This window comes from Tiliqua scincoides, chromosome 8 (assembly GCF_035046505.1).
Source record: "Tiliqua scincoides isolate rTilSci1 chromosome 8, rTilSci1.hap2, whole genome shotgun sequence".
In the NCBI taxonomy this organism is placed as follows: domain Eukaryota; kingdom Metazoa; phylum Chordata; class Lepidosauria; order Squamata; family Scincidae; genus Tiliqua; species Tiliqua scincoides.
Window position 1 is genome coordinate 39,524,857 of NC_089828.1, and position 23,419 is coordinate 39,548,275.

General features: G+C 45.5%; 1 protein-coding gene across 1 annotated transcript; it reads left to right on the top strand.

Moving 5' to 3' along the window:
• The first annotated feature begins 2,499 nt into the window (after window positions 1-2,499).
• Window positions 2,500-22,757, top strand: YJU2 (YJU2 splicing factor homolog). Its single transcript, XM_066636356.1, has 8 exons — window positions 2,500-2,568; window positions 3,243-3,343; window positions 9,185-9,329; window positions 11,779-11,913; window positions 12,399-12,580; window positions 14,445-14,559; window positions 16,670-16,832; window positions 18,392-22,757. The coding sequence occupies exons 1-8, from the start codon at window positions 2,545-2,547 to the stop codon at window positions 18,520-18,522; spliced, it is 996 nt and encodes a 331-aa protein (XP_066492453.1). The 5' UTR covers window positions 2,500-2,544; the 3' UTR covers window positions 18,523-22,757.
• Window positions 22,758-23,419: the final 662 nt, after the last annotated feature.

Below are 23,419 nucleotides of genomic sequence, written 5' to 3' on the forward strand. Positions count from 1 at the left end.
AACAATGTTTCAGAACATTATTATTATTGTTTATAATATACTGTATTAAAGAACAATATTAAAGAACAATGTTTCTTTAATATCAGAGCGTGATACCATAGTCTTTCGAGACTGAAGGTTGCCAACTACTACTACTTAGAGTTATATTTTCCCAGGGCCCAGACAGGTGAGAATCTGCAAGTAGGAGAAAGGAATGCCTATGATGGAGCTCAAGGGGAAGGAGATTGGTTAGTAGTAGCTACTGGATGTCAGGCAGCTGGCAGGTCTGCGCTGCATCCAGAGCAGGGTTGCAACTTGGGGCAAGGGGAATGAATTCCTCTTACCTTGAGCAGTGAAGCAGCAGGCCAAATGGGGTACTTGTATCTGTACCACCTAAAGAGGTGGTGCAGATCTGAGCAGCCTGGTAGTAGGCTGGACTGCTCAGGAGAGGGACTAGGATTCAGCCTAAGTGCTGGATGCTGGACCCGTCACTCTCCCAGGCCCAGTCCTGCGGCTGGCCTGCCCGCATGCCATCCTTCCTCCCCCTGCCCTGGAAAGCCCCTGAAACGCCCTCCCCTGTCCTCCCCAGACCCCCACGCCAGCAGCCCACTGCCAGCACAAATGTACACTAAGCCGGTGCTATGGAGGCCAAATTCAGCCTCCAGAGGCCAGCACACCTGTGTGCACTGGCCTGCCAACTTCTGCAGTGATGCAGAAATGCCTTACGGCACTTTTGTGACACCTCCAGGCTGGTGCAAGGGCCTTGTGGCAGCCTAAGCAGCCCTCTGGATTGGGTACTTAGACTAAAAAGCATGTCACTGGTAGGTTGTGGTAGTGTGTGATTGACATGGAGGTAGAGCTCTTAGTGAAAATGCTCAAGACAGGTAGAATATTGCCTCTCCCACTTCTTCATCCTGTTTCATTCCTTTCTCTGGAGATCTTGAGAAACAGGAGGTTAAGAAACAGGCCAAACCCTGACTATGCATTAGAACAGCGATTTTCAACCGTTTTCATCTGAAGGCACATTAACAAGGTACTAAAATTGTCAAGGCACACCATGCTGTTGGTGGGGGTTCACATCCCCCAATGACCCTATTAGTAAATGAGCCTCCCCCCAAACTCTTGCGGCACACCTACAGACCATTCGCGGCACACCAGTGTACCACGGCACAGCGGTTGAAAATGGCTGCATTAGAATTACAAAGAAAACACAGGGTTGGGGGTTGCATAAAATGCTTGTGACATGTGGGTCCACCTTCTGTATTTTTGAAGCTACAGAGAAGTATTCCTTAGCAAAGTTTTAATTTCAAGTGATTTCCCAGTAAGGTCCAAATTTGCTAAGAGATAATTGGAACACACACACACATTAAAATTTTTCATTTGTATCATTTTCATAGTTTACTCAACAAATACACAAATATCTTGATGAAGGCTTTCTCCCCTTTATTTCCCCTTGCTTCTTGCCCTCCTCTACTCTCAATCCTAGCTCCAAATTGCCTCCATTCTCCTTTTCACACAAGGTCTTTCAGTCAGATATGAAATATGATATTACTGCATTTCCAAATACTGCACCAGGAATGTACAAGGCACATTATGCAGTTTCAGAGCTAAAAATAGACAGATTCTTACCCCAAGTAGTTTATAATCTAAGGAACATGCTTAAACAAATGACAGATCATTTTTCTGTAATAGGTGGGTATGGAACTTTGCATATGCTCAAAGACACTTAACCCAGATTGTTTTAAGATCTCTGATGAGGGAGGGAAGAAACTTGTTACATGCTCAGGGACAAGAATGCCCTTGTATTCTCTTCTGTTTGAAATACTTCTCCTGTGGGAGAGGGGATTCTGTACAGCAGGAATATGCAGTGGGTGGGGAGGCAGGTGAGGCAAAGCCTTTGAAAAGTCCTTTGAAAAGTGCTGCCCAGTGTGAGGTGCCCAAGCACCCACAACCCATGTGCTCTGCTCTGCGTGTGGGTTGCAGGTGCTTGGGCACCCCACATGGTGGTGGTGCTTTTTGAAGGCCTCCTGTGGGGAGGCTGTGCCTCACCTGCCTCTCCACCCTGAGCCTCACACTCTGGTGGTGCTTTTGAAGGTCTCCGGTGGGGAGGCTGTGCCTCACCTGCCTCCCCACCCACTGCACATCCCTGCTGTCCATGCGCAGAAGCACTCACAAAAGAGAGCCCCGATTACTAGGAAGGACTCAGGAACGGGAACAGATTCGTGGTCACTCTTGGCATGAGACCCGCTCCCTCCACTCTTTAAGCCCTCCTTCGTGCAGCCCTTTCATTGACGGCCACTTTCTTCGTGAGCTCCTGTTGCAGCGAAGGGCCGCTTTGACTAACGGACGCCGGCCGGGGCGCGCGCAGGGAGACCTCGCACTGGGGGCGTACCTTCTGCTTAACAGACAGTTAGTGTAACCAACGAGGGACGCAGGCACGCGACCGGCTTGGGGATTCTGGCCAATGGCAGTGCAGGGACGGGGTGTACTGGTGTGTCCCGGAAGTGGCGCGAACCAGACGCCTCTTGGTGCTTGTGCGAGGCGGAGCGCTAGCGAGAGAGCGAGATGTCGGAAAGGAAAGTGCTGAATGTGAGTGGGGGTGGGTGTCTGGCTGGAGTGGGGCCTGGCGGGGTCAGAGGTGCTTGGAAGGGACTGCGGCAGCAGTTGGGAGGCTCCGAGGCGGGCAAGAGCTGTGAACCGCACTCAGCTGTGGCGTAGCCGGAGGGGGGCGGAGCGGCCAGTGTGGCAGGGAGGCTCAGCGCGCGCTCCGTACGGTTCCGTTTTGCTCCCCCCGCCAGGAAGGGCTCCGAAGGGAGGGGCCGCCTGCCTCCCGCGCTGCTCCGCCCCGCTCCAGCTACGCCACCACTATGGGGTGTTCTTGAAGGGGGTTAACGTGGGGTTGGCCTGTTTGGGGCAGGCATGGAGAGCCGAGGGGCCCGTGCTTGTTATAGGGAAGCCTGTGGTCCCACCACATTGCAGGCCCCTTTGGTGACAGGGCAGGAGATGCTGGTTGTGGGGGCCGCAGAAGGTGCGAGGCTGCGGGCGAGAGGCAACCAGAGTGCTTCTCCCTCGCGTGATGAGGCGCAGGAAAGTCTGTGGGGCTTACAACACCTTGCAGGGTTGGCGTTGTGGACGCAGCACTGAAATTCTGTGGTTTGGGCTCCTGGATCCTTCCACTATGAGTTTATTACGAGTAACGAGAACAACTTTTCTAGCCTGTTAGCTTGATCTGCTCCCACAACCGACCTTTTCTTGTGTCCTAGAAATACTACCCTCCAGACTTCGACCCTTCTAAAATCCCCAAGCTCAAACTTCCAAAGGATCGGCAATATGTGGTCCGGTTGATGGCTCCTTTCAACATGCGGTAAGAGAAGAGGCCCTGTGCGCTGTACTGAACCTGTCTTCCTCTAGAGAACATTCATACACTATTTGGCGTAAGATCAGTGGTTCTCACACATTAAGCACCAGAACCCACTTTTTAGAATCAAAATCTGTCAGGACGCACCGGAAGTGATGTCATGACCGGAAGTGACATTATCACGCAGGAACATTTTTAACAATCCTAGGCTGCAATTGTACCCACACATACCCAGGAGTAAGTCCCATTCACTTTCATTATTAAAAGAATATACAGAGTAACCTGTTAAAAGTACAGATGTGCAGTACTGCCCCGAATGCAGTCACATACCATGGTAGCATCGTCTAAGATATTCAAAATAAAATATTGAAATGAATGGGGACCCACCTGAAATGACCCACCTAGTGAGTCCCAATCCACAGTTTGAGAAACACTGCTCTAGATAGATACTTTTATTGTCATTGTACCAGGTACAACGAAACCTCAATGCACTCCAAGACACGGACATAAAACATTTATGTAACAGTCATACACACGTTTAAATCCATCCCACAAAAAAAATCAATTCTAGATCCCTCTGTGACTGTTCTGGTGATACTGGTATTAATCAGTTATGGATATTAAGTGAGCTTTTACATGTTGTTAATCTGTTGTACTGAAGAGCCACCAATACTCCTGGACTTCTAAAAGAATGAGTTGTTGCTGCTTCCTAAGAGTTGAAATGTGTTCTCTACTTTCTACAGGTCTTGGTTCCTAAACGTTTGTGAAGGTCATTATTTGGTCTTTCATTTTACCTTTCTTTGTATCCAAAAAAAGAGACAGAAAATATTTTACCATGGTCTTTTACTTAAATACTATTCTGGTCACAAGTGACGAGAAATTATGAACAAATAAGAGACAACTTTGTTATGCTGGCAAGTGGCAGTGAGGCACCTCAATGGGCAGCAACAGTGGCTTCAACTTAGGGCCCAATTATATCCAACTCTCAAGGGCCAATGTAATTGTGCCAACGGGGTGCATGCTGCATCCTGCAGTGTGGGGGCAGTCATGGAGGCCTTCTCAAGGTAAGGGAGCATTTGTTCCCTCACCTTGGGGCTGCATTGATGCTGGAAAGTTGGGTAGGAGTGGACTCTTAAGGTGCTGATAATGTTCAAAGAGATCAACTTATACCCATCCTTCCTTCCTTTTTTTGCTAAAGTGAGCAGCCATAGAAAAAAGAGAGCATTTGCCTGACACAGAATGCCTCCTACCCTCTCGCATCCTTGAAAGTGGCCCCAGTGCTGCTGTTGCCAAGGGCTGGACTGAGCTCTGAGTGACTTTCCTTTCTTTAGCTCAGGGGTGTCAAACTTGTTTCATCCCAAGGGCTGAACAGCATTCATGATGCCTGCTGAGGGCCGGAAGTGATGTCATCAGGCAGGAAATGATGTCATTAAACACGTCATCAAAAAATAAGCACTTTTTCTGACTTAGGAACTCATTAGCTGCAAATGACAGAAGAGAAAACACACAAATCTTGATCATATTTCAAGATATGGGACAGCCCAATTTTCATGTGGGCTGTCCTTATAGCAGTAACACCTTAGCACTGCTCAGCAGCTGAGAGCCTGAGGGCCAGATAAAAAGCTTCTGCAGGCCGCATCTGGCCCCCGGGACTTATGTTTGACACCCCTGCTTTAGCTCCCTCTGTTGCTGCTTGTATGAGACCTTTCCAGCTCACTTTCTCTTGCTATGTGGGTGAAGAAACACCCCAGCGAGAGAATCCTGCCTCTTTGTCACCACCAACACCAACCTTGCAAAGTCCCCTGCCCACCTCCCCCGTCACATTTATCATTCATTCTCTAGTTGTGCATTGCTGCTCAACCCCCCCCCCCGAATGTGAAGGGATGTTTTGTGTTCACAAAGTTCACAAAAGATGTGAGCCCCATGCTTTGACCTTTTGAGTGCAAGGAGTTTGACCTTGACAAGCCCTGAAATTGTGGTAGGCAAAGGGATGGCATGGGGGAGGGAGGGGGGAGGGAGATTTGCAGCACAAACCTAGTTGTGTGTATTCAGAAGTAAGCACCACTTTAAGGGAACCTTACAGCACAATCCTATGCATGCAGGCTAAAGAAAATCCTGTGCATGCAGGCTAAAGAAAAGCCATAAGCCAAACACAAACAAATGTTATGCTAACAGACCAAATGTTCAATGAAAGCAAATGATATGCCATGCTTACACATTATAGTTTATATGTTTAGCAGCTTAATAGAGAAATGTTCAAATGTTTAAAAAGCCTATATGTGTTTAGCATGCCCACAAGCCAGCTAAATCCATCTCTGAGTCTGAAGAAGTCTGAAATTACAAGTGCAGGCTAATTGGCAGTTTTACTGAGATAGCAGAGGAATGTCTCCTTGGCCTTCCAAGCAGATAACGCAAGGGAATTTTGGGGATAAATACATTCCCTCCTGCTCTTTTATAAAGACAAAGTTGCCAGAGAGCACCCAAGTCATTTAATCATTTATGTTAATAATGTTATGCTACGTCATGAGTGAATTAGTTTAAAACAAATGCTTAGTGTATATGTTTGAAAATGCTAAGATCAAATCAAATGTTCAGTAGCCAATGTGTTTAGCACATATCACAAACAAATGGGCAGAAATCCACTTTCTCTGATGAAGTTTAAAACAGCAAGCTGAAGGCAAGAGCTGTAAATCAGGGGATGTTTTATTGCTAGGCTGTCAGAGCATCAGATAAGGATGAGACTGGAATTTACCAGCTGACAGGATGATGGATGAAGCTAAGCTGTAGTTTCATTTATACCAGCGGTGTCCAAAGTTTTAGGCAGGATGGCCACATCATCTCTCAGACACTGTGTTGGGGGCCGGGGAAAAAAGAATTAATTTACTTTTAAAATTTGAATAAATTTACATAAGTTTACATAAATGAATATTCTAAAGATGAACTTATATGAATGAATGAAGGTCTTGCAATAGCTCAAGGCCTATAAAAGGCCTTGCACAAAGCAAGGCTGGCCTTTCCTTTGCTGCCACTACTGCATCACAGACGTGAAACAGCAAGCAGTGGAGGGAGCCCTCATCCCACAGCTCACGCAAGAGGTCAAACAATCTCCCTCAAGCTTAGAGCAGTTGCATTGGGCCAGTGTGGGCTCCAACAAATCTCCGGAGGGCCAGAGGCTCATTGGAGACTGGGGGCTCCCTGAGGGCCACAGAGAGGCCTCGAGGGCCACAAGTGGCCCCAGGGCCGGGGTTTGGGCACCCCTGATTTATACCCCCAAGCTTGAATGGCTGCTTCTAAACAGAGGAAAACACATGGAAAGAAAGATTTTTGAACAGGGAACATGCTGAATTTTAAAATATAACTAAACAAGCTTTCTTTAAAACCAAAATGTGCACTGGGAAAAGCTATCAGGAAGTTTCATGTCAGAAGAGCCTTGTATATGCATTTTACCAAAGCAACACCATGTTGTGTGTGACTGCATTTAGGAAAATGTTACAGATCTGTGCTATTGATAGGCTACTGTGTACTTTTAATGTCTAATGAGAAGTGCCCCTAGAGTTGTAAATAACAAAAGAAGGTATCTGGAAACTGCCAAAGCCACACACCCAAGGTTCATAGAAATGCCAAATGAATTACTCTTTACTGCCTTAATGGTTAAAGAATACAATTAACAATATAAATGAAGGAGTGAATTTTAGCTGTTAAAAACAGTTAGATCAAAATGCACAGAAAGAGGAAAACTATTGAGGGGAGCTTGAAGTCAGAAGTTTGAGAAGTCACAAGTTTGCATCTTGAGTAATTCAAGATGCAACCTTGGCAGAAGTTAATTAATCAAAAGTAATACAAACACCTAATTCTTATCTTAAGCAAAGGCATTCCAACTCTATATCATGCCTGTCAACTAGATAAGAAACAACATACAGAGAACTAGGGAGTGACCAGAAAATGTATCTCTCTCTTGGTACCAAGAGCAGATAGTTGAGGTCAGAAGCAGTTTAATGAAAAGACAGTTTATCTTGTTTGACAGGCAGAGACAGAGCTTGGTAGATACAAACACCTACAAATTAGCTAAGACAAGAACAGATAAGCAAAGAACATTCCTAAGAGAATCCCCTAATCTGAAAAACATCATTAGAAGCTCTGACTTAACAAAGAAAGCAGGATTTAACAAAGAGAATCTTGAAAACCCTTGTTTGCAGGAAGAATTCAGTTTGGTATTAAATTAAGTTTATATACATATTGAGAATTACAGAAGACCAAAAGTTTAGTTTATAAAAGGCCTACATTGTTTGATAGAGAGGAATTTAAATTAGTCCTGTAATAAATGGGTAAACAGTGCCATCTTGTGGTTGTTGGAAACCATGTTTCCTACATGGAAACCATGTTGCAGCCTTATAAGGAAACTGAAACTTGAAACTAATCAATCAAATGCCTGTAAGGTTGTAACCAATCATGAGAAAGTCCCCATTTCTGATGTCATGAACCCCCAGCCAATGACAGTGAGATTTTTCAAACAAAGAAGCCAGAATCCTATATCAGCCAAGGATTCACATTGGAACATTGCTATTCTCTGGAGGCACTGAGAGTTCCCACATAGCTCTCTTTGCTCCCGACTTTGGACAAGAAGTCCCTGAGAGGCCCGTTGCTGGCACTGAAATAAAGCTTGCAGACGATCACCACTCTTGCCTACTGAGTTTGCTTTTTGAACTTTGCTGCGGACCTTGCAACATGTCTATGCAAAAGTCTGTCCCATTGTATTCTGTTGCAGTACGCAACCGACACCGCAGCTCCAGAGACTCAAGGTCAGGCAGATACTCCCGGTAAATAACAAGGCACAGACTCGGCAGTGCTTCACCACCAAATGTCCTTTACTTGAAGATATATACAATATGTACAGTGCTAAGGCAGCTCAGCAAGCTAACAGCAAAGATAGCACTTTTCTCAACTCTCAGATCACCAACTCCACCAACATAGCTTCCCGCAGACACTCCACATAGCATCTCCCACACAGTAGCTTGCACACACTGCAATATATATTGGCACTGGCCAAAGAGAGGCGGGCTATGATCTGGTGACAGCATGACTCATTGTCTGGTGACATGATATTGCAGGGTATTGTATCATCCCTGCTGTGCCCTGTTGCATCAGCCAATCCCATGATGCACCTGGGCTACACTACATGTATGAAGGCCAAGACATCAGGGCCTAGCCTTGCCCTATCCAGCCTGTAAATTGACTATGGGCCTGGGACTTAACAGTGGGCTTACTCACAGGAACGTGTATAGGAGTTTGCAGCCTTTCTGATATGTCACCGTAGCCTTAGTGCCCTAGGTCAACCACCACCAGTGCTGCATTCCCTCTGAGAGAGGGATATTGGTTTTAAAATCAAATTCTCCTTTTAATCGATTTGGATGTTTTTATTCTGTTTACAAATGCAGAAAAATTTTGTAGTAACTTTTTTTTTCATATTGCTTCAAAATGTTGATTCTGATGGAGCTTGTCATTTCAGACAGTTGGCTGTCTGTTTATTTTATCCATGCATGGAAATGTGACATTATGTGAAAAATCTGGATTGGGTTGGAGGGAGTGTGTCAATTTTCAAAAGTAATGCAGCAGTAGGGACTTTGGGAAAGGGCTGCCTCTCAGATGTTATGAATTCATGCTTGCAAACCAAGTGCTCAAATTCAGTCCCCAGTAGCATCTCTAGGTAGAGCTGGGAAAGAGCCCTGTTGGAAACCTTGGAGAGCCACTGCTAATCATTTGGAAACAATATTGTGCAGTCTGGGTATGGGATAAGGTAGATTCCTCTGTTCAAAGACCCTGAGAGGGATACTGTTCTGAATGTTCTAGGTGCAAGACTTGTGGTGAGTACATCTACAAAGGCAAGAAGTTTAATGCCCGGAAGGAGACAGTCCAGAATGAATCCTACTTGGGGCTTCCCATCTTTCGATTTTACATCAAATGTACCCGCTGCCTTGCAGAAATCACCTTCAAGGTATGACTTGCTTGCTCTCTCTTCCTGTGCTATTTACAGGGCTATGGCACTTATGGGTTATTGTTGCTTTAGCAATGGCAAAAGTATTTATGGCTGCAATCCTATGCACATTTCCCTGGGAGTAAGCCCCACTGAACCTAGTGGCACTTACTTCTGAGCAGACATGACTAGAATTGCAGTGTTGTTTGGGTTGTTCTGGGGTTCCAGTGGTCCATTTAAATATTCTTTGGGAAGTTTGTTGAATGTGTGTGTCATATCAATATGGTGTAAAAGGCAAAGTATGGGCTATGACTGGAGGGAGCTGCAGTCAAATTTTTTCTTGGCTAGGAAGTTTGCATTACTCTCAACCCAGTTTGCCCCTTAGAAAACCCAACGCACCATGGCTGAGCTCTTTAGAGGAAGCTGAGATTCAGATAAGGGAGAGGTAGATAAATTGAGTCAGATTATTGTTCCATTTGACCTGGGAGTTCTCCTCTGGCAGCGAAAGGCCTCTTCAACCTTGTAGGTGCCAGGGATTGAATTGGAGACTTCCTGCATGCAAAACATCTGCTCTACCACTGAGTTATAGAGCGTTCAGCTAATAGTAGTGGAGGGTGTTCTGCCCTGGGTGATGCACCCTGGTTGGGGGTAATGGACCCACCACCTGAGCCCCCACCAAGTTGAGGCGCTTGCTGCATTTGGCGGTGAATTAGCCCTCCTGCCCCCCAGCTTCAAATGGCCACAAATTGTGGCTCTTAGAAGTACTTTGTAAGTGCATGTGATGATGTAATGACCATCTAACCGCTTCTGGGTGTTGCACATAGCTTTGGGTGAGTAGGGGGATGTCACATGGCATGGGGGGCCTTGACTCTGGAGCACTTCTGATGTGCCCTTCTTGCTGCTGTGATGACTGTTTTCTTCCTCCTAAAGTTTGTGTTGCTCTGCAGAGATGCTGCTATTATGGCATGGGCCAGTCAAAGCTAGGCCAGGTGGCTTAATGAGGGCAGGACCATCATGGTGAGAACTGCAGGACAGAAGGTGCCTGTACTTAAAGGGCATGTGCATACATATATGTGTGGCACATGGCTTGGGGAGCATAGAATCTTTCCTCTGCTGTTTTTTTCTCATTACCCTATCTTGCAGGAGAGAAAGGAGACTGATCTACTTGTCTCCATGTTTTTATTTAAGTAACATTTATCTTTTTCTTCCACCGTTGAGTCATGGCACATCTGATAACAAAAACTGAAAGATGCTGTCTGTTGTGATTAAACAACCACAAAACAGAAAGCAACCAGTAAAATAGTAGAGAACAAATGAATAAAACCCATTGAAAGTTAAGTGCTTCCAATAACTTGAACCAATTTTAAAAAGTATTTGAGTCTGGAAGATAGAAACATAGGTGTTGGGTGCTGGCAGGGCACTGAGCTGTCCTGTGCTACAACCAGCACGGGTAAATCTAAATGTGACTGGACGTGATGGGGGCTGCTGGGACCAGAGCGTCAATATTCCTACTTTACTGGGTCTGTTTTTTATAAAGAGATGGGCTTTGTCAGGAACAGAAGAGCAGGGTGGGGCAGCCTTGGGGTTGTCTGTCTGGAAGTCCTCTCAGGCATGAGCAATGAACTGCATAGAGATTCTGTGGAACATCAGCAGTGAAGAAAGGGGAAATCCAGGGCTGCAGTGCCACCTGTGTGCCGCCAGAGCCACTCCGGTATGAGAAATGGAAGGTCAATCACAGTTTCACAAACCATAAATTTAGCAAAGATTAAGCAGTGTAGACTTAATCTTGATGAAGTGTACTCTCCTTCATTTTTATACTTTGGGGGAAATCGGAGCACTTGTAGTCATCTTGGTAGCTAGCAGGAGTCTTGGGCTGAACCTTGAAGCCCAACCCTAGGGCAGATGTGACAATAGTCAGCTGTTGAATGTGCCTGGGGGAGGGGGCGGATTCCATTGCCTAGGTGCCACTGCAGGAAATTCTTTGTCTCTGCTAAGCCACCCATCTACTTCCAAAGCTGGTGGAGCCTGGAACAGAACCTCAACCTTGAACCCTTAATATAGCAATTTTCAATCACTGTGCCACAGCACATTGGTGTGCTTCAAATGGTTTGCTGTGGGACTTTGGGGGAGGGTCATATATTAATAGGGCCATTGGGGGATGTGAGCCCCTGGCTGGCTGTACCTTGTCAAAAACTGATGGTGTGTCTTGACAATTTTACTGCCTTCTCAGTGTACTTTTCCAAAAGGTTGAAAATTGCTGTCAACACCTGGGCGGGTTCATATAGGCACATGATCAATTGACAGTACTCAACAAATCAATTGACTAGCACTTCAAATCTAGGTCAGGGGTTGACCCTGAAAGCTCATTCATCCATTGTGGCAGGTTTGTGAGTAAGTTACACCAGAGCTGTAGCATCCTGTTGTATATTGAACTAAAACAGTTCTTTTGTGATTCTTGTGTCTCACTCAGACAGACCCCGAGAACACGGACTATGCCATGGAGCACGGAGCCACTCGCAACTTCCAAGCTGAGAAGCTGCTAGAGGAAGAGGAGAAGCGCTTGCAGAAAGAGCGAGAGGATGAAGAGCTGAACAATCCAATGAAGGTATTCCACAGAGCCTTACCCTTTAAGTCAAACGTCCCTTTTTTTCTTTCCTTCCAAATGGATTAAGAGAGGGCAGGGAGCCTTGTAATAGTTGTATTTCAAATATGCTTGTTTTCTTGTTTGTCGACCTCATTGTTCCAAAAACTTGGTGTGGATACAATCAGGGCTGAGTATTCACTCGGCTTCATAAGACTCTCACCCAGCTTTCTCTCTCTGAAGGGCAAGCTTCTTGACCCTCAATACTTGGAATAGGTATGAAAGTCTGTATGTGTGTTGCTTGGTAGAACCCCAGAAGTGGTTCTGGTGTCTGATAAAAGAAACTGTGTGCAGGGTATGGAAGCCAAACACTGTTCCCCTAAATGTCCTGCTGACATAGATGCACACTTAAGTAAATTAATACAATTAAAAAAGTACACATACACACCTCTGCTTTCTGCTCTGCTTTCGCACCTCTGCTTAATACGCACCTCTGCTTTCCTTGCCAGGTTTTGGAGAACAGAACCAAAGACTCCAAGCTAGAGATGGAGGTTCTGGAGAACTTGCAGGAGCTAAAGGAGTTGAACCAGCGCCAGGCCCATGTGGATTTTGAATCCATGTTGCGGCAGTACAAGGACTATGAGGAGGAGCAGAGACAACTGGAGCTGGAAGAGGACGAGAGGGAGATGAAGTAAGAGCTGGGAGTCTTGAGCCTGCCCAGAGGTTGTACACAGCCCTCTAACACATCCCTTCATCACATGGGCAACAGCTGGCCCTCTATTCCTCCTGTTTATTCACAATTGTATCTCACCTCTTTCCTCTGAAGATCTCAAAAGGACCTTTTAGTTATAACTTGTTTCCCACTTTTTGAACAGTTCCCCAGCAGCTCACAGCACTGGAAGTGCAGTTTGCTAGGTTGATGACAGGAGCTGAAAATAGGATGCAGACATTGCCCGCAGGTGGTACAATATGCAGGGGGAGGGGGGGTAGAGGAAGTAGCTTAGCTCAGCAAGGCCAGAACAAATCCAGTGCTTTGATTTCCTGCTTTTTGATCCAGAAGGCCCTCCAAGGCAGCTTACAAGAAACAAGAAGAAGAAGTAACAGGCTGGTGCTTCTACCCCCTCTGGCACTTGACTGCTCTGGAGTAGTGGATCCTAATTTCTTCCCTGTAAACCAGTGGTTCCAAACCTAGGGTACGTGTACCCCTTGGTGTACTTGTCAGGACCTTTAGGGTACAACCTGACCCTAGAACTGTATGGCAGGGGGATTAAAAAGCTGTTGAAGCAGGAGGAGGCAGTGGGTGGTGGCTGTAGCAGAGCTTTCAAAAAAGGCCTCACAGGCCACATGTTGGGCCTGTGGGTGTGTTTAACCACCCTGCTTTACAGTTAAAACATATAAATGTGAAATAACAGCAACGATATTAATTACAAAGAGGGATGCTAATAAGAGGGGTACAATTTATGGAAATGGGCAGGCAAGGAGTATACAAGTGAAACCACTGGGAACCACTGTTGTTGGAACCACTGTTCTTAGCAGGCATTTACATCCTGTTGGGCTCAGGCTGTTTTTCCACTGTTGGTGTTCTTCTTGGTATGCAAGTGCCCTTCTCCTCACCTCTTCGGTCACCAGACAACTGATAGCTTATATACCAGTTTCCTGAATATAACAGAGTATAGGTTGAGCCTCATTATTTGCATGGGTTCTGCTCCAAGCACTCACGTGGGTGGCAAAAAACTATAGCAAATCAATCACTATAGCAAATCAATTTAAAAAACAAAGTTTCTTTGCTCCGTGATTTAAAAACAGCCTTGCTGACCTTTGTGATGGTCACTAAGAAGACCATCCATCAATCAGTCCTCCTTCAAGAGCTTAGAAAGGCTCTTCTCTCAGCCCCTCCCTTCACCAATGCAAAGTGATCACCTTTTTTTCACATGCTGAGGGGGAAGGGAGGGGTCCACTGGGGAGAGAGAAGGATTGATGGATTGTCAGCCAGCTGCCCTCTCTCTCTCTCTCATTAAGGAGGCTATTGTTAAAGGACTGTTCAGTTTTTTAAACTGATTTTAAAGGGATGCGTTTTTCCCCTTCTTCAGGAATCAGCACATTCCTTCTTATTTGCAGTGGCCATACATATTGTGTCAAATTCGTGTATAAAAAAATCAGTGTATGACAAGACTGGACCTGTACTCTCATGCTGTCCCGCCCCCCCGTCCCCCCTCCCCCGCAGTAGTCACAGTTTTGTTCAGTTTTCATAGAGTTGCATTCTACCACACAAGACTGAAGTGGGTACAGTACAGGCAGAGGTTGAGTCCCTCAGTTAAAAGCAGGATCTAGTGAAAGTCAACATACTCTTCTAAAACATTGGCAAAATGTGTGTTGGCATGTTGGTGTGTGTACATGGAGGGAAGCCTGTGGTCACAAGGCTCTTTAGAGTTGGGAAGGTGCTGTGACATGGTGGTCAGATTCAGATCAGGAATACCACATGAACAAGCCCCCAGCCCAACTGTGTCCTGAAGCTTCCAGCCTTGCACACAGTTTTTTTCCACCTCTTTTTCCAGGGCTATGCTGGAGCAAGCCCAGAGCAGGCGGCTGTTGGAAGACTCCAGCTCCGATGAGGAACCTGCTACAGAAAAGTCATTTACCAAAACAAGGCCTACAGACATTCTCCAGGAGGTGTGTGGTGAGGCAGGTTGTGGTGGTGGCAGCATCAACAGAGATGCTATTGTGGGAAGGATTGTCCTGTTACAGAGGACCACTCCCCCTAAGAGGACTGTTGCCTGGCTGCCCCCCCCCATTGTGGAGCTCCACAAATGCTCTGGTAGGCAGCCACCACCCCCCCATTAAAAGGGATTAAAAACAGAGACTTGAGCTGGTAAGATGAATCTTTTTTTATCTTTTTTAGACTTGTAAACCGAGGTGGGACCTGATAGTGTGTGATTTTAAACAGTGGGTTCTGGTGCTAATAAGTTTGGGAACCACTGCTTAATGGAAAGGGTTGTTATCTTTTCCATAATCCTCTTCCCCCCCCCTCCCCAGTGTAGCCTAATTTTCTCTTCTCCTCACTCTGGGGTTTTAATGCTGTTTAGAGGGAAGCTTTGAATCTCAATCCAACCCAAACAAAGAACATGTTGGATTTAAAACTGGTTTCATCCCAAATCACACTGAACCAGTTTAAATATAAGAACTTAAATTGAACTGGGCATTGGGTAGGACTGAAAATCTTATTGATTTTTTTGGGGGGGCATTGAGGTTATTGCAGACAAGCTACAGAAATAGTTGACTTGGTGGAACAGGGCTGACTTCCCCATCTTATCTCCCCTTATTTAATTAACTGTTTTACTTAAATAAATATAAATAATTAATTTTAATTTCTCTGGTGGGTCCTGGATAGATAGTCATTCTAAAAAGTAGGTCCTGGTGCTAAAAAGTTTTAGAACCACTGTCGTAGGATGGTCAGTATTTGATTGATTTGATTTCCATTCCACTGTACAATCCACTTCAGTCCAGCTTCATATCCAAGCTTGGCACGGAAATCACTTCGGTCACCCTATTTAATGGCCTGTGATGGGGAAGGACAGGCGATTATGTCTCCAGGTGCTCCTCTAGACCTCTTAGCCACATTCACTGCCATCTACCATTGTGTCCTCTGGACCAGCTAGGACAGGACGATCCCATGCTGTGATGGTCCTTCTCCTATCTGGTAGGCTAGCTGCAGAAGGTGGCGCTGTGGGTCCATTACTCTGCACTGGGACATTTATGTTTTGTCTTGTTCCTCTTGCTGTTGAACAATTGTGTGAAGCTTCCTAAGCTACCCACCTTAGGAAGACTGACCCCACCATGGATTCCACCGAGAAGGGGAATTCACAGATCAGCTCAAATCTCCCCCTTTCCCCCTAACTGGTGTTGCTGTTGAGACTGCAGTTGCTTATTTAAGATGCCCACTCCCAGAGTTGTTGTTGTTATTATTAACAGTATTTATATACCGCTTTTCAACAAAAGTTCACAAAGTGGTTTACAGAAAAAATCAAATAACAATGGCTCCCTGTCCCAAAAGGGCTCACAATCTAAAAAGATGCTACACCAGCAGACAGCCACTAGAAAAGACACTGCTGGGGTGAGGTGGGCTAGTTACTCTTCCCCTGCTAAATAAAAAGAGGAGCACCCACTTGAAAAAGTGCCTCTTTTCCCTAATCTAGTGGTTTTCAAACTCTCCTGGAGAGTTTGAGCCACTGTAAGTGCTTGCAGGGCTGGGGGGCAGGGAGCAGCGTGGTCTCCAGGATCGCACCGCTCAGGGGGCTGCAGGGGCTTGGGTGCATTTACCCAAGCCTCCTGCAGCTTCCCGGGGGTGCGGGGAGCCCGGCGTGACCTTCAGCAGAGCTCCCTGCAGCAGTGAATGTGAAAGTGGAGCAATTGTGCTCCACTTCCACTTTAGCGGAGGTGGGGCGCGATCGCTTCGTGTTCACTTTCACTGCTGCGGGGAGCCCTGCCGAAGGTCGTGCTGGGCTCCCCGCACCCCCAGGAAGTTGCAGAAGGCTTGGGTAAGTGCACCCACGCCCCTGCAGCCCCCCTGAGCGGCGCGATCCTGGGGATCATGCCGCTGCCTCCTCCCTGCCTCCAGGCTGCCCCCGCCCCTTAAGGGGCCAGAGGACATTGCCCACAGGCTGGGGTGTCGCGACGCTCCTGTTTGAAAAGCCCTGCCCTAATCCTAGCAGGGGTCAGCAGTTTTAAGAATCCTCAAGTGTGCATGTGAAACCTTGTTCTCTTTTCCCTTGACTCTGCCCAGGACTCGGAACCCCAGGCTAAAAAGTCAAAGGTGGAAAGCTGGGAGAGGAGCGTGGGCAAGCTCTCCAACAAGGTCAAGTTGTCAGGACTGGTAGCTGCCAAGAGGAAGCCACATTCCACTGTGGCAAATGGAGTCGGAAATCAGAATGTGCCATTGGGCCCAGGTGAGGTGGGGAAGAGAAGAGGGAGAGTGGGAGACAGAAGACCAAAACACAGCTTTAGAAAAAATTGAAAACTTCAGGATGTGCTTTGGGGTCTTAAAGTACCTTAAGAATGTCTGGCCTAGGGGTTGTGAAATCCCCTTTTTGAGAGGTATTTAAGACCCAAGAGAAGATGATGCTGTAGATAAAATTCTTCTCTTAGGGTAGAGCTTGTTTCTAAATTGGTGGTTCCCAAACTGATGGGTCATGACCCACCAGCCTGGGAAGCACTGGCCAATGCCACTTTAAGGGGCTGGGACAGGGGGAAGGCAGCAACGTGATCCCCAGGATTGTTCTGCTGCCGGGTGCAGGAGGGAGGTTTTCTACTTACCTGCAGCCAGCGCTGCAATCCTGGGAGGTCTAGGGAGCCCATTGTAGGGCTTCCTGTACCTGCAAACCTGTAAAAAAAAGGGGGGGGGAAGAGCACTTTGGTTTTGTCATGAAAACTGGAAGTTTTTTTTTACAGTTTTGGAGGCATGGGGAGCCCTGTGGAGGGCTCCCTGAACCTCCCCGGATTTCAGCGCAGGCTGCAGATAAGTAGAAAACCCCCCTCCCATCCCTGGCAGCAGTGTGATCCTGGGGATTGCGTTGCTGCCCACCCCCAACCAGTGGCGTAGCTAATGATCGTGTAGCCCCTGGTGCCAAGCTCAAAATGATGCCCCGGAAGTGATGTCACAACCGGAAGAGATGTCACACCCAGGTTTTTTAAAAAGTGAAAATTGGGGAAAAGCCTGCCTCCTTCCCTCAGAAGCTTGCCACCCACTTGCTCTGCCGCCACCCCTCAGTCAGTGGCATAGCTAATGCATCTACCTGCTACCTGGGGTCAAAGAAGATTTTATAGCCCCCCCTCCCCATGACAAAATAAAATTTAACTAAGTAAATTAAAAGTGTGCCCCTGATTGGTTAGAGATGCTGTGCTGGGCTGAAGAGGGACAGTTAATATAACTGCTAAATATAAGAGAAGCTATCAGCAGGGTAACTGAATTATAATACATGGAAATGAGAGCAGACTCATATTAATACCTTATTGGTTTAATGTTGTATCATATAACATCTCATTGGCTCTCAGAACAATCAGTCTCATAGGTCAGTTTTCAGTTAAGAAAATCCACTTTCTGTTCCATAAGGCTGTTGTGTTTTCATTTTCTGGTTAATTGGCCATAACATTTGATAGATTACAGATATTCCTGTGAGGTTTGTTTCATTGCATTCTGCATTGAATTACCTTTGCAATGATATATAACATGATGATATTATTCATACATACCAATTTTTTCACAATTTTCGCCACTAGTATCAGGCTCAACTTGTTGCCCCCCTAAAGCTAGATGTTAGATGCCCCCTAAAGCTAGATGCCTGGTGAAACTGCTACCCCCTGCACCCCCTTAGCTACGCCATTGCCCCCAACAACTTACAGTGCTCCCAACTCCTCTGGAGGAGTTTAGGAAGCACTGGTCTAAATTATCATCTGGAAATCAGAGGACAGACTTGTATTACTCTACACTCTTCACTTTGGCTTGTAGGTACTGGGAGTTGGAGCACAGGGAATATAGCTGGAGATTCACCTCTGTCTTCTGAGTCAAAGGCAGGCACCTCTTCTTCCCTCAGCCTTCTGGGAGCATATTCAGACAGTGAGGACAGCAAAAGTGACTGACCTCTTCCTTCACTCTTGGTGACAGTACCAAGCCCTTGCCCTGCAGATCCTTGGCAAATGGGTGCGATCATGGATGCTGTTGGCTGCCTCCTTGCAAGAAGAGAATTCCAGTCTGTACCTGGAATGTCTCTTTTCTCTGGAAATGCTCCTTCCTGAAAACTGCAGTGCAGAGTTTCTTCAGAACTGCCCTGCTCCCAATATGGTTCTTAAGCTGGGGCTGTCGTTCCCCTCCTTTTCTGAAGTTGGAATCCAACTTGAGTTTTTTCTCAAAAGTTTTTTTAATCAGCAGCTTAACGGAGTGACTGGTAAAGTTGTCCAACTTCATCCTTCCATAGTTTTAATTCATCAAAAAGGGCAGTCTGTCTTCCAGGTTCTCCATTACCCTCCTGTCATGAGATTGGGCCCCAAAAGGAATTGAGAAAAATTACATTCATCAAATGAATTTATTCTCTCGTCCATGAACTGGCAAGGGCCTCTGCAGTAGGATGGTGGTTCTGGTCTATCTGCAGGAATCGAGCTGCCTGTGTTAACATAATAAAGGACCCATTATAAAAGGACCCATAATAAAGGCCATTGTATATTCTCTCTTTTTCTCATTGGTGTATATTTTATCATGATTGTCCAAGGAAGGAGATCAGTGCAAGAATATATCTTAAGCCAAGTCATCTCCCCCCCCCGGGTATTCCACCAACACCACACTGCCATGCCTTATCTCTTTGGAGCAATATCTGCTTTGCATTGTGCTAGTGATGGTGAAGCCTGGGGCTCCAGTTGACTGAGCTGGTATGTTGGCACAGAATGTTCATGAAATTTCCAACTGCTTGGGGAGTTAGAGAGATCAGAATGCTTGCAGGTCAGCTTCTGTAAGAGAAAGGAGGCTGGCTAGGATTCAAACTTCAGCCCATGAGACGTGCTAAGGACATTAAAGAAATAACGGGAGATAGAAATGCTCAGGGAACGGAGTAACCAGAGACAAGGTGACTAAAAAGATCAGAATAGGCACTGAACAAGTAGATGGTGACGGGTTAGTTTGAGGAACAGGACCAGGAAAGAGGCATGAAATAGCTAATGAGGCTACTACAAAGAATCTCATAGTATAAGGTCAGGAGGGGCTTTAGGCTATTGGGGCGGGGACTGGAGGTACAGGGAGACCAAATGCTGGAGAACCTGAGCAAAAGACAGGCTCAGTAATGGTGCAGTGTTTAGTGTGTTGGATTAGGACTTGAGAGATCTGAGTTGTATTAGACCTAGCTGGCTCAATGATACCACACCACTTCCTGTGTATAGTTTGCCTAGTTACTGTCAGTTATTCCAGCAATCAACTGGGGGGTTCATTGTGAGGAGGAGATCTGTCCAAGAGGGTTTTGCTTTTCCATGGTGGCAGCTGAAGAGGCAGGCTGAGGCAGGTTAATGGCCCACTGCACCACCCTGGCTGCACCTTCCATTCTCCTGGTTAGACACATCCTATTAGGAAAATTGGTGTCCGTTTTGCATTGAGACTTGAGCAGAGTTCCCAGTCCATCTGTCTGCCTGTCAGTCCATCTGCAGTCACAACTGCTTTGCCTCCCTAGAAACACTGTGGTCTCAATGACGCATGAAGTGATTAATTTCAGAAATGAGAGGGGGCTAGAGCCTGCCTCTGTTGCCGATATGGATGAAAACAGTCTTATTTGTAAAGCTTTAAAGGGGCAGAGACTCTCCCCCTTCTCTGTTATTAGTTAGCACTGCCTATGTTCAGTGTGCATCGTCAGAGAGTAGGATAGTGTTGCATTTAAAAGACTAAGCTACTAGTCAGACCCTTTCCCCCTTGCCTGTGCCATCAACTCACTAGGCAAGCCTTTCCTCTTCAGCCTTTGCTTCCCCAGCTGCAATATGGGGAAAGTAATGCAAACGTTAGAGGGTTGCTGTAAGGACTTAAGTGTTCCTGTGAGGTGCCTTTGAATACTGAGAAATAGATAGTTTTACAGCATAAGCAAAAAAAAAAAAAAAGCCTACTATCTAAAAAGGGATGGCTTTTGTGGCATAAACCTGACTTAGCAAGGGAAAGCTTTCCTCAAAGTCCCATCTGTTCATGAGTGTTTGCTCATGAATTCAGAGGTGGGGCCAGAAGAGAATTTGGTAAGTTACAGACACAACTGCCAAAATCTGGAGTGTAAGAGATGCAACATGATAAAATTTGCACGTACAACTGTATCTTTTTAGTATTTGCTTACCTCCATACTGGTTTTATTGGTCAGACCCATAAGATCCTGGCTGGTTGGCAATGACTAGATCACCTATGTGAGAGAGTGAGTGAGTGAGGCTGCAATCCTAACCACACTTTCCTCAGAGTAAGCCCCATTGAACAAAATAGGACTTACTTCTGAGTAGACCTGGTTAGGATTGTACTCTGAGTGTGTTAGGAGGTGTTCTCTACAGTGGTTTCTATTGTGATCTGTGCTCTAGAACTGCAGTTTTTCCAAAGACTTCAAAAAATATATAATTTTCTGTTTTAGGTGGTCTTTTAATTGTTAGTGGAGGGGGGGGGTTGGAGCGGGTTTGCATTTACATTGTACTATTTGAGGATCTGTGTTCATTTTCAATAAATATTTGTATTATGACAGCTGGTTTTTATTACTTTGTAAGCTGTATAGACATTTAGGAACGATGCCATGTGTTACATTTTTAATGTAAAATTCATTAATTAAATGCATTTTTAATTCACAATCTGTAAACTGGGCAGGTTGCAATTAGACACATTTATGGGAAATTTGGTCTACATGTGGGCAGAAGCACTCTTGTCTTTAAAGACAACAATGCTTATTGTTGGCTGGGCACTGACTAGTTTTGAAGTACTTGCACTTCCCTTTTTAATTTATACCTTAATAATTTATCCCCTTTTTAAACTTCGATAGATGGCCATACACCAAAGTTAGATTTACTTCAGATTCCTATTCTGTTATATGCAGATGATATGATTTTGTCACATTTGATAAATGCATCTATTGACTTTGACTAAACTCAAAGGAATTATGATAAATCTAAAATTGTGATATTTGGGAAATTAGCAAGAGTCTTAGATGGTTATTTAGAGGAAATACAATTCAACAGATTTCCAAGTTTAAATACCTGGGCAATATGTTTGATAAAAGGCATCAATGGATCACACAACGCAATACCGCCGTCAAAACTGCAAGGATAACTTCACGGGCAGTATTGCAATTTTTTTGCAACCCAGGGAAATTTTTCATATTCCATCAGCCTTAAAGGTTTTTAGTAGCCCAGATATTATATGGCATATAATATGCCATATAAAGAGTGGATGCCAGGTTTTTCTCAATTTGTGAAGCAAGTTCAAGCAGCATTTCTCTATAAAATTTTTGCATTGAATGCATTGTGCATTCTGAGCAGCTTTATGTCTTGCATCAGGTCAACATAAAATAGAGATGATGACCTGGGCCAGGTATTTTAAAACCTGGATGAATATTTGTTATAAGGCAGATGAAGATTCCGTTACAAGGCGTTTTGAGGGATTCTTTTTTATCCCCAGGACTATCCCAATTTTATTTTTTTTAAAAAAAATTAGGACTTTCAGGTGATCCGATGGGTACCCTACCTCTAATGTCTGCATATAAAATGGTAAGGTTAGGTTATGGGATATAGAAAAACATGAGCTTATAGCAGCAGCTAGAAAAACCTGTTTGCCCCTCTTTTCATCTTTCTTGGGCGCAGGAATCAAGCTGCAATTATTTACATTGTTTGACTAATCCCCAGGAACACTGAGCCTTTACTATAGCAAGATTTAATATTTTTTCATCTAATCATCTTTGGGGTAGATTTGGGGGAATGAAGAAAAGTGGAAGATTGTGTCCTTGTGATAATCATACCATTGAGACCCTTGCACATATGATGTTTACTTGCTGCTTATATAATGATTCGCAACAACAATATTTGGATCAGATAGTTATCCCACCAGGGTGGGGCAGGACATGGTGCGTTTTTGTTAGAAGGAAGAGAACAAGAGTGCATTTGTATGATTGCTAAATATCTTTGTTTGATTTTTAATAGACGCAGATATTTGCATGATCTTTATAAATCTTTATAAGAGTTATGATTGTTGAGGAACTGCATACTGGGGATTTATGTATGTTGTGGGAATTTCTGTGTGAATGGAGAGATGTACAACTGTTGGTTTTTATAGGCTGCTTTTATTGTTTGTATGTTCTATTTGTTGTCTGTGATACCAATAAAGGTTTCTGAGTCTGACTAATTTTGAAGGTCTGCAATGTTTAGGGGCAGCTCTAGTGTTTAGGGGGCTCTGGGGCAAAAGCCCTGTGGGTGTCCCAATGTTTTGTGAAATACATGTATGTGCTAATTACCTCCCACCCACTCCAATCCAAAAGCTTGGCAGCAGATGTATGCAGATGGCCCTGACTTACCATGGGGAACAGTAGCAGGCCTCTGTGGTTGGCTGAGCATGGATGTCGGCCCTTGTGTGGACATCAACCCCTGGCACATCCTAGACTGGGGCCGGCGGACAAAATGTGTACCCAAATTAGTGATAATCTTCTAAAATTCTCTCACACACAGGGATTTTGAGCAGCAGGTTGTAGGGTCCCTGCCCTGGAGGGGCATGGAGCAGGCTTGTTCCACCCCCAGGGAGGCCTCAGATAGGCTAAAGGGAGGAGGGGGTTCCAGCACCCTTGTCCTCCTCCCTAGCAGAGCTACCAAACCTGGCCTAGGAGCAAGAGCTGTTGACCTCACAGCTCCCTGCTTCACAGACCGCCTCTCATCCCTGGCCTCCCTGTTTTATGCAGCAAGCCTGCCCCCTTTGGCCCCTCCCCTTCCTCCAGGTGGGGCAGAAAAGGCCTTTCCTGTTCCTGGCTTGTTTCCTGCAATGTTCCTTGTTTGCCCTGCC